This window comes from Solanum pennellii, chromosome 8 (genome assembly GCF_001406875.1).
Source record: "Solanum pennellii chromosome 8, SPENNV200".
Taxonomy (NCBI): Eukaryota; Viridiplantae; Streptophyta; class Magnoliopsida; order Solanales; family Solanaceae; genus Solanum; species Solanum pennellii.
Window position 1 is genome coordinate 62034678 of NC_028644.1, and position 12028 is coordinate 62046705.

At 29.7% G+C, this 12028-nt stretch overlaps 2 protein-coding genes across 2 annotated transcripts; both read right to left on the bottom strand.

Moving 5' to 3' along the window:
• Positions 1–14: 14 nt before the first annotated feature.
• LOC107027258 lies at positions 15–4952 on the bottom strand. Its single transcript, XM_015228441.2, has 7 exons — positions 4724–4952; positions 1866–1932; positions 1678–1760; positions 1498–1578; positions 741–845; positions 589–642; positions 15–416 (listed from the first exon to the last, which is right to left on the bottom strand). The coding sequence occupies exons 1-7, from the start codon at positions 4772–4774 to the stop codon at positions 198–200; spliced, it is 660 nt and encodes a 219-aa protein (XP_015083927.1). The 5' UTR covers positions 4775–4952; the 3' UTR covers positions 15–197.
• A 442-nt stretch (positions 4953–5394) lies between these two features.
• On the bottom strand, positions 5395–7713 carry LOC107028146. Its single transcript, XM_015229195.2, has 4 exons — positions 7539–7713; positions 7148–7309; positions 6887–7015; positions 5395–5745 (listed from the first exon to the last, which is right to left on the bottom strand). The coding sequence occupies exons 1-4, from the start codon at positions 7662–7664 to the stop codon at positions 5548–5550; spliced, it is 615 nt and encodes a 204-aa protein (XP_015084681.1). The 5' UTR covers positions 7665–7713; the 3' UTR covers positions 5395–5547.
• Positions 7714–12028: the final 4315 nt, after the last annotated feature.

Consider the following 12028-nt stretch of genomic DNA (forward strand, 5'->3'; position numbering starts at 1 on the left):
GCACTTGCACAAAGTGGAGAGGAGCAATTTTTGGTTTTCACCTCAAGAGTAGGGTAAAATGTAAGTCCTTGCTGCATTTCTAACCCCAGAAACTAAAAGGCTCATTCAATTGTTTAACCCTTCTACTCTATTGTTTCTTTGCATCCTACAGCTTTCAGTAAAAATAACAAAAAGAGATATTCTATAAATTTTACAATTCAATAATTCGCGTCAAAATCTTCACTATTGCTATGGTATCCAGTTCCATATCCATAATATGAACTATCATCATTTTCTCTAAACGAGTCATCATATTCACCATATTTGTTCTCCTGTTCAAACTCATGGAATCCAATCTTCAGGTTTTCAGCTGAATCGCCATTTGCACAGGCCTTAGGTTCCAGTCCTCCTAGCTCTGCCTCTACAGGAACTTGCTTCTGCAACACAATTCAAAGAGCAATGTCAAATGGCTGAAATGAAATTAGCCCCTTTTATTTTTTCCTCTATGGGACTGTTCTACAGATCCTATGACAAAAAATAGGTGCATTAAGCACACATCGCTGGACATCCATAGCTAAATCACAAGGAGGGAGCAGTAGAAAGGTGTACCAATTCATCAGTCAGCTTCTGCAAAGCATTGTAATTTATTTTTGAACTTGTTCTCTGCAAACATTTGAATTATATTTCATTATAACCAGCACATTCTACCATCTAAAATATAAAGAATGAGCAAAAACGATGTTTAGCTGGTATATGCGCACCTTGTTCTCAACTTTTTCCGTTGTTTTAGCAGATTTTTTAGCATGGACATCCTTTTTATGTCCAATTTCCCGTTTTCTTTTCTTCGCATGTAGTTTATCATTACCCTGAGAAAGAAGCAAGTTGAACAGTTACAATTTCAAATAGATGGGTCATTAGTAGATCAATAGAGGAGTCGTACATTTAACAAGACAGAGACTAAGGTACTTCTATTTATCTAATGAAAAATGGAGAGGAGAGAGTGAAGTAATGGACCAAAACAGGGCATCACTGCATACGAATAAACTGTCAGCAACGTAAGTTTAGGCTACTAAAGCACTTTTCAACTATCTTCCACTCGGATAGGGAGAGGGAGAGAGAAATCAGCAGCAATTAATATATATTATTATCTACAGCTTGCTAAAAAAGGCTTTAGAGGCATTCGATTTCTTAAACTTCCAGACTTCACTAGGGATATAAATTCTTCGACATTAACAGAGGAATCTAACATATGAACAGGTCTAATCAAACAAGTGGGCGTAAGACAACCACCAGGAAACAAGATAACAAGTAAAATGCATATGGATGAACTGATACGTCAGGACGCCACAAGAAATACAGAAGATACTCTATTGTCAATCTTATAAAACGAACAAGAACAAGCAGAAAGGCATTTGCTCTTTAAGAGAATTGCTCTTTAAGAGAAGTGTCAATTACTTCAGATAAAATTCTCTATAGTTAAAACTATTATGTAGAAGAGTAGATGGAAGAAGGCAATACCTTAGCAAACTCTTTATTCATTTTTTCCCATATGATCTTCTTGTAATGAATCTCCTTCTTGTTATTGAGATATCCAACAACCTTCGCCACATCAAAAGTTAAAAATTGTGATTACACAATGTCTACAATCACATAACAAACACAGACATTGAGTTCAATTGCATCGGACATTGTCAATACCTCAGAATCATCAATACCAGAAAGATTTCCAGCAGCAGCTACACGTTTTCTCTGATAAATATCCTGAAATTTGGCCCTACAAGCTGACTCACAAAGAAATAGTTTGAAATGGAAGTTAATTCTTACAGATCAATGTGCAAATGATGTCAAATAGTAAACAATTCAACAAGGATAAGATATGAGACTACCATTTAAGTTCTTCACAAGCCGTCCTTCTGCAACCAAATTACTTTTGACTTCCGACTCTCCTACTACCTAAAAAGGAAAAAAGACATTGTTCCAATAAAAGAGTTGAGGGAAGTGGGAACGCGTTCTAACTTGATTACATTTCACTATAACTATCAGAAAGAAAAAGATTTTTAATCGAGAACCTATTTCTAATAAACAGAACATATGTTTCCTTTCTTTATTAGGACCTTATAACGCCATTCTAATCAGATATGCAAGTCTCAGCTCCCAACTAGCAACAAGCAATGATGACGAAGCCCGGAATTACACAAAAGATGTTCAAGATTTTAATAAATATTGTATGGAAGTAATTTTTAACCTCTATATACATAAATTTTTACAGACTCTCTGACAAAGGATGTTCAACTGACCGTCGTCTATATGGCTCTGTCATTGATTACCAAAGTACCAATCCAAAGTATCAACATTATTCCTGGTTTCTGCCTATGAGCTACCTGATAGAGTATGTTGTAATGACTATGGAGGACAGTTCATTCCAAGAGGCATACTCAAACAGAAATCAAACTGATTAAGCATATGGTACATCTGAACAGATGTTGGGCTACTGCAGAATTCCTGTAATTCCTGTCGACTATTAGTGACTGGTGTAACAACACGCATAGATGGGTTCACCATATCCTAAAGCAGAATTTGTGCAAATGAATTTCAATATGCAGACTTATGGTTCACAGAATATAAAGCAAACTTTCCTGAAAAATATACAAGTTTCTGATGTATAATATGAAGAAAGGCCTTGATTTCATACGGACATCACAAATTTCAACAGATGAATTCACTATTTACAGAAAAGCTTGTAAAATGGAATAGTGTGCGCTTTCCAATGAAAGAACAGAAGCATCCAATATACTCGTACTGAATATAGAAATTACTACTTGATTAGCTCTCTGAAAGTGAAGAAGATAGGAAATTAACCCTATATCGGATAATATATTGTTTGATTTCAAGGTAGTGAAGTACCGGGCAATGAACCTCTGTTTCCCAAATTCTTAATGAATGATATATAATACTAACGGCTTGATGTTCATTATATTAGAAATAACGAGCAGTTCATATAATCAGTTGTGGCATGATTCACTTATGGGAGGTCAGTTCTAGGATGGATCATATTTATAGAAGAGTGATTGCATTGTTCCGTCGGGAGGAAGCTGAGGTTTATGTCAAAAGGGTGTTCTGTGTCAGAAAAGCAAGGCTGATTCAGTAGCCTGTCCTGGTCTCTTTGCAGCTTTTGAATATACCTGCTCTGGCTTGGGGAAGTATTAGTATGGATTTTATTGAAGATTTGCCCAAGTTCAAAGAAAAATCTGCGATTGGGTCATACTTGATAGACTAACTAAATAAGCTCAGTTTTTGGCAATTTCCCATCCTTATTCAGTTGTTGAGTTAGTTGTCCTATTTAGGAGAATATCTTCAAGTTGCATGGGATGCCTGAAGATATAGTCAGTGACAGGGATCTCATATTCACAAGCAAGTTGTGGCAAGAGTTGTTTGCTATTCAAGGAGTGGATTAGAACACTTTCATTGCCTACCATCCTCAGTCTGATGGACAGACTGAGGTTGTGAATAGATGTTTGGAAATTTTAAGGCACTCTATGGTCAACCACCACGATTACATTTGCCTTATATGGCTGGAGATTCAGAGTTACCTGAGGAGGACAGAAGTTTGATCACTAGGGAGTTCAAGCTTCAGCCACTGAAGTTACATCTCACCAGAGCTCAGCAGAGAATGCAGCCTCAATTTAATAAAAAGAGAGGTCTGACAGATAATTCAAGGAAGGTGACTGGGTTTTCCTTATAAAATACAACCTCACAGGCAGGTCACTATTCCACTCAACACTTTAGCAAGCTCTCAATAGAGTATTATGGCTCTTACATGATCATTCAGAAGGTGGGAGCTGTTGCTTACAAATTGTCTCTGCCCCCTGACTTGCTTATTCATCCCACAATTCATGTCTCTTTACTCAAGCCTTGCCATGCTATTCCTAAGAATCACTCATCCAACAGTGGTGAGCATGGCCAGTCCCTATTGTCCTCAACCTGTTAATGTATTGGATTATAAGATGATTCAAAAAAGAGAAATAAAGTTGAGGCTTATTCGCCCATTCAGGATGTTAACACCATGAAGGTTCGATTTCCTGTATTTCATCCTTGAGGGGGTCTTATTGATGTGCCCAGCAAGCACATGATTATGAACTGCAGATGGGATTAGTACATTCAGCTTGCGTGATGGTACAGTGAGGGTTGTTATGAGTTAGTTACCACCACTCCGGCTTTACTCTTTAGTCCCTTATGTTAAAGTAGAAGTTATAGTAAGTACACAATTAGCACATCTAATCCCACGGAGAGTCGCGTTTTATAGATGCATTGGCTGAGTATATGTAATGCTGGAAGACTCCATTTATACCATATGAACGAGAATCTATGGCTCTCTATTCTCTTCTTAGTTTTTCCTTTGTTGTATCTGTAATTCGAATACCTAAATTGCTCAAATCTACCTCAAGTGATTCGAATACCTAAATAGCTCAAATCTACATCAAGTGTGCTCCTAATGCTTCACCGGAAAAGGTTACTGTAACAGAACAACCCTTTACCATGACCTTGATTTCAACAAAAGTAGTACACACAAGAAAAATATATGCAAAAGGAACCTACAACATTAATTAGAGGTACTTGTAATGCAAGAAGGAATATAGAAAAAGAAACATTAGGTTTTTTGGTGCGCGAAAACTGGCCCGAATACGAGGGTTATAAATATACAAATCAATATCAGGGTGTTCCCAAAAAACAAAAAAAACCATACCCTTTGTTCCGTTGATTTTCCATTATCGGCGGGTCTTCCGGTGATGGCCATTGTTACTTTTGAATCAGACGGAAAGTTTTATTTTATATAAACAACAGGACGAAGCACTGTTAACTTCCCTCGGATCATAATTTATCGAACCCGGATCCGAACACGAACCGGACCTGCCCCTTCGTCGGATATCCAAAATATTCAAATTATCTCGAAATTACTATATTATATTTACCTCATATAAGAATGTGATTAACTAAATTCAAATATTTTTTCATTTAAAAAAAATATATACATCACAATCTCTTTTTTCAATCAAAATATCGAAGAGTCGTAAAAAACATTTTTTTACTCTCAAACTTTCATTTATTTTTCAAATATATTCAAAAATCAACTGAATTCATTTTTATTTTACTTTTTTACTCGAGTTCTTTTTTCTAATATGTTTAAAAACAAAAAATAAAACTTTAGACTAAATCAACTGAATCATTTTTATTTTACTTTTTTACCCGAATTTTTTTTTCTAATATGTTTAAAAACAAAAAATAAAACTTTAGACTGAATCAACTAATGGTTACGCTATTTTATTTTATTTTACATTATTCATATGATTATGGAAAAATTCTAGGTCGTTGAAGAATATAATTTAACAAATATAAAAGTATACCTTCTTAATTTCACGTGGATAAAATTTTTAATTTTATTATAAGGTATAATTAAAGGGCACAAAATATTTAAAATAACAATATCGAACATTACAATAACCAAATATTCATTAAAAAAAATGACACACAGATAAAAATGAACTACATAGCATAAAAATATTTTGTTAATTAAGAAGTATAGTTTTGCCTTTTAAGCTGAAGAATGGCAGCATATATTTTCCCTTTCTTTTGATTTATGGCATCTAAACTATTTTGCAAAGATTTAATGTCATTTTTAATAGATTCCAATTTTCTCTTGAGATTCTTCACATTGAGATTGAAAATTCTCTTTTCACTTCTCATATTTTGTATTTCAGCAAATGTCACCTGTAAATCAGAGTTTTAGCTGTTAATTTATTTCCAAAAATGAATCATAAAACAATTCATATAAAATGCATTTAAATTGGAGTACTTCAATAAGTTACTTCTCCACCGTTTGTTCTAATTTATGTAATTTCATTTTTTTTAATCAATATAAAAAAGAATAAAACATTTTTTATATCTCAGAATAAATATTATATTTTACTTTTTAAGAGCCAATTTGATTGATATATGAAGCTAATTAAATCATATTATATAAATTAAACATATCAAAATAAAAATTAAATAAGTTGCAAAAAGAATTTCTTTACCTTCACAAGGTGTGTTTATATTATCCTTTTCAAATTCATTCGTGGGATTAACCTAAATATATTGTTCGTGTCATAAAAGTTCTATAATTAAGTTATAATTTCCCTCATAAAATATATTGTGAATAAATGCATCTTAAAATATCAGTAAAAATTTATGTAGTTTGACTCGAAAAGCGAAACATAACAAATTTAAAAATGAGGGAGTAACAATTAAATTTTTTAAAAAATCATTTTACACTTACCAAGATAATTATAATCACACAAACATGATCCATAGCTTGTTTTAGATCACACTACATAAAATATATTGTCATAAAAGTTCTATAATTAAGTTATAATTTCCCTCATAAAATATATTGTGAATAAATGCATTTTAAAATATCAGTAAAAATTTATGTAGTTAGACTCGAAAAGCGAAACATAACAAATTTAAAAATGGGGGAGTAACAATTAAATTTTAAAAAAAATCATTTTACACTTACCAAGATAATTATAATCACACAAATATGATCCATAGCTTGTTTTTTAGATCACACTACATTTCAAAAGTTTTATTTATTCTTAAAATTTATGCTCAATTAAATACATTAATCTCACAAAGTAAAACTTCATACTCAATTAAATACAATCACATATATTAAAACGGAAAAAATTAGTACATATTATAAGTTGTCTCTATTCAAATTTCAATTGTAATATGAATATGAATTTAAAAAAGTCACTCATTTATGGAAGTACTGATATCCAAATGAACAAAGAGTCTAATTATTTGAGTGTTAATAAAACCAAATTATGAAATTAATAGCAAATCCGACCAACTGTTGTTAATTAATTACCTGATTTTGATTCATTTTTGTGTCTTTAGGACATACAATTTCCTTTGCGCTTCTCATTTCCCTAAAAATCCTCTTTTCATCAGCCAAAGTTTTACTCCCATGTTGTGTTTTGTAATACAAAGTCTTAATCTGTAAATAAAAAAGGAATAATTAATAATTACTAAAATTTAATTTGATAAAATCATAATACAATTAGTCTTGATTTAATTTGAATCTAACAAGAAAATGGGGGGGAAAAAGAAGAATAAATAAACAACTTACAGATAAAGGTTCATCAAGCTCCTTTTCTACTTCTTCATCAGAAGTGATTTTTGTATCCCAAATATATTGTGTTTTATAGCCATACTTTTTCCTCTGTGGCCATATTATATATTCGTCTGGCAATAGCTGCTTCAATCTTTTAAGTACAAAATATTTATCTGACTGTATATATATTAAGAAAGAGAATATTTAGACAAAATAAAATATTTATAACAATTACATGAATTTCTTCAGCATGTCACATATATTTAAACAAAAATGTTTTAAAAGAAAAAAAAATAGAGATATAATTATGTCTAGGAATATAAAATAATTATCGGAGTCTATTTATCGTCTAGATCATATATCATATATCATAAAATCGTGCAGTTACGGGAGCAGTTCCATTTACCTTCTTTTCTGCTATTTTTTCAATAATTGGAGCTCGAACTTCGTTTTGCTGGTGAATAAATCTTGCTGCTGCTTCAAAATTTTTTTCAATTTGTTGATTAGTGAGGAATTGGGAGTTCGATTCCATCTCCAAAGACAAAAGGGTCTGTTGAGGTAGAGAAATGATCAATTATTGATCTTAAATAGTTGTTAAGAAACGAATTTTCATTTAATTTTATTAGGTTGTTTCTTTTTTTTAATAAAATGGGTACTTGGCCCTCACGTAAGATTTTTTTAATTTAATTTTATTAAGTCAATACTTAAACTTTACGGTTCTTCTTGTCTATTTGATGTTTTAAATATTTAAAATAGAGTAATTATGTAAGATTTTTTATTTCTTAGCTTCTGAATCAGTAAATTTGAATTGCGTTTAGCAATATTATTAGTCACAATTCGTGTTGGTAAGGTAAATTATGTTACTTGGGTAGATGTTTATGTAGATTTTGGTACAGGGATAAGTTTTGATCTTAAATGACACCCTGATTCAAATAAAGACGGGTTTGCGATAATCTTTTGATAAACTCAATTTTTAGGTGTTTGATTCTGATACAAATTGTGTAGGTATTGTAATTAATATACTCTATCTGTTCATTTTTCTAGTTCCTTATAGATTATGCATGACTCTTAAAAAATAGTTAACCCCTATTAATTGATATGCAGTCTCAAGTCAGCTGTTAACATGAAAGAATAACAACTCAACGATTTTTCATAAAGAGGTGACAAAACGTATAATTTTTATGAATTTTTTTATTTTTCAAGTCAATCCAATTCGTTCATTCATAAAGCTATTTACTCGTATCTTTTTTCTACGATTTCGAACTTTGTTCTAAAATTGATTGGTTCAAAGTGTGGGATTTCAACCCCATAATTGATGAAAATATTTATATATTACTTATAAATAAAATATTAATATTTTGTTAAATTTTAAATAACTTAAGTTTTTAACTTTACTATTTACTCAATCCCAGTATTTTAATTTTAGTAACCCAACTATTAAAATCCTAAAACCGAATCCATCAATAATTCATTACTTCATCTACACCTACCTTCCCTTAGATCACATAGTAACGCTTATGTTGACTGAATCACTTTGTTCATGTAATAATAATTCTCGTATTGCTTAATTGAATTTACAATAACTTTCATGTAGTATATATGTATTTTTTTCTCTCGAGATGTCTATTTTCTCAACAAATTTATTACTTTCAAATTTAAAGAAAAAAAAACAAGCAAACAAATCAAACCGATAATAACAAAACCTACAGTTATTTTTTTCACTCCAATCCTTGAAAATATTAAACCACTTGCTATGATTCCTGAATCTACCAATGCTTCTAATGTTGGGAAAACGCGGACAAGCACAAAAATATATATGGTAAAAATACATAAATTGTAAGAAAGTATTATATAATATAAAAATTCAAATAAAAGTGAAATACAATTATATAAACATTCAATTTTTAAAATTATTACATTGCTCACGTAAATGCTCTATTAATTCATTACGGAGTTCAAAATGAGCATTTTGTCATTATTTTTTATGTCTAGCTAGAAGTTGTTTAACCCGGAGATTTTCATCTACCACCATTTCTGTCGTTAGAGTTGGAACCTCAATAAAAATTATAAGAAAATATTATATAATATACAAATTAATGGACAAATTCAAATAAAAAAGAAATACAATTACATAAACATTACATAATCACTCAATTTTTAAAATTATTACATTGCTCCCATAAATGCTATATTAATGCAATACATAGTTCAAAATGAACATTTTGTCCTTATTTTTTTTGTCTAGCTAGAAGTTGTTCAACCCGGAGAATGTCATCTACCACCATATCTGTCGTTGGAGTTGGAGCCTCTACTACATCTTAAATTGGTGCATTAAGATCACGTTGATCTTCAATTATCATGTTGTGCAGTATGATGCATGTAATCATTACATCATGTAGTTCTTCCTTGCTCTAAAAGTGTCACGGTCCTGCAAAAATTGCAAAAGGTGATTGCAAGACTCTAAATACACGTTCAATATCTTTCCGGCGTGATTATTGTTTCATCGCGAATTAATTATTATGTTATGTATTGTATGTTATCTTGCATTTTAAATTATTATGTTATGTATTGTATTGTTATCTTTTATTTAATTATCATATTATGCGTTGTATTTTTAAATTAAATTTTTCATCTTATCATTTGAATTTTTGTTTATTGTTTATAGTAAAAATTAATAATAAAATTAAATAATATTATCAACAAAAATTAGAAAAAATTTAAGTACTGTTAATTTGGGATGAAATAGTTTATATTAAATAATATATGTTAAAAATATTATATTACATTTAAAAAAAGTATTAATATTAGATATTTAATTAATATTATTATATATAAAATGATATGTTAATTAGAAAATAATAATAAAATATTCAAAAATTGAAATAGAGATAGATTAAAATACTCATTTGCTATTTTAATCTCTCAATATAAAAAATAAAGAGTAAAATAGAAATAGATAGGAGAAGGTATAAGACCTTATTATTTCACGCGGGCAAAAGTTCATCATTGTAAATTCCACTAACTTACATGTTAACCAAGAGTCCAAGACCTCTAAGAGATCGTAGAAAGCCTATGGATGATTTTTCCAGCCATCAAATTGAATGTGAAAACTTCGATATAAAATTTTGTAAAAGTAATTTATTTATACGATCAATTCTATCATATTTAGTAATCTTCTTTATAGTTTGAAACAATTATATATTATATCATTATGCTAGATTTTAAATCTCACACACACACAAATAAACACACACACACATATATATATATAGAGAGAGATGGGAGAGATCGGTGATTGATAGAGGAGAGCAACGAGCAAGATAGAAGAGAGGTGAGTGAAAGGGTGAGCGTATCCAAATACATGTGAATCACACTGGATACATACATTTTGAATACAAATACATATGAGAGAGGCACGAGAGAGAGAGAGAGAGAGAGAGAGAGAGAGGTGAGAAATAGAGGAGAGATGTGAGAGACAAGAGAAAGACGAATGAGAGAGTCAGTGTATCTCATATACATACAAATCATGTTTGAATATAGTGTATCTGAAATACATTACACCTAATTTAACTCTATGTATCCAAAGATCTAAATCTTACACCAACAATACTTTTGAAAATGCGTGAAAGTTACGTAATTGACACAATAAGACAACCTATAGACTTTATTGGTAATAAATAGCCCACTTAAAATTTTTTAGCAAAAAAAGAGTTTTTTAGATATTTATTTGGCATTAAATATCCACATTCGTTTTTTAAAAAAAATAATTTTTTTTCCGGATTTACTCACTCTATTTCCTAGCATGTTTTTATTGTTCCTTTTTTCTCTCTCCTTATAATTTGTCAACAAATTTTTTTTTACGTATTCTTTAATTCTTCTTTCCTTTTTTTTTTCTCCATCTTTCAAGTTTAGGATTTCTATCTTTTTCTTTAAATTATTTTTATTAAAGATCAATCATAACAGTAACTCTTCACAGTAAGTAATTCAAATCCTACTAATTTTATTTATATTGATTGTCTGGGTTATTTTTTTAAAAATTGAGATTTTATACATTCTTTATCTTGCTAATTGAGATTTTATACATTCTTTATCTTGCTTTTTATAAATTATTGTATTTGTATTTTTTGCAACGTTTTCCTTCTCCAAAATTTTTAATATATCGTGATTTCTTGAATTGAGATTTTCTCAATTTCTGATAAATAATTAATTAATATATTTATGACAATTTTTAAAAATATAGATTTTGTTGATTGAATATTTATTTTATCTCCAACAAATGTATCTAAGTTTGTTAATGAATACAAACGAACACATAACAATTATTAACGAATTTTTTTGATTGCATTTCAAAATAGTAATGCAAACAACTGTATACATATGTAAAATTATAAAGATACTAATGCAAACAAATGTATGCCAATTTATAAATGAATATGGACGAATGTATCCAATACAAACGTATACTTATGTAAATTTGAAAAATATTAATGCAAATAAATGTATACCAATTTATTATGAATATGAACAAATGTATACCAATTTATTATAAATACAAACAAATGTATACAATATAAATTTAAAATTAGAAAGATATTAATGCAAATAAATGTATATCAGTATATAAATGAATATGAACGAATGTATCCGATATATAAATGTATACCTATATAAAATTTGAAAGATATTACTACATATAAATATAAATGTATACCAGTTTATTATGAATACGAACAAATGTATTCAATACAAATGTATGTCAATCTATTATATGAATATTGATTTAATGAATACTAATGCAAACACATGTATACAAATTTGTTAAGTGAATATGAATTGAATTCAAAGGCAAAATAGTTGACAGGTAATGAACTCATAGGAATACCTTTGAAAGAAGAA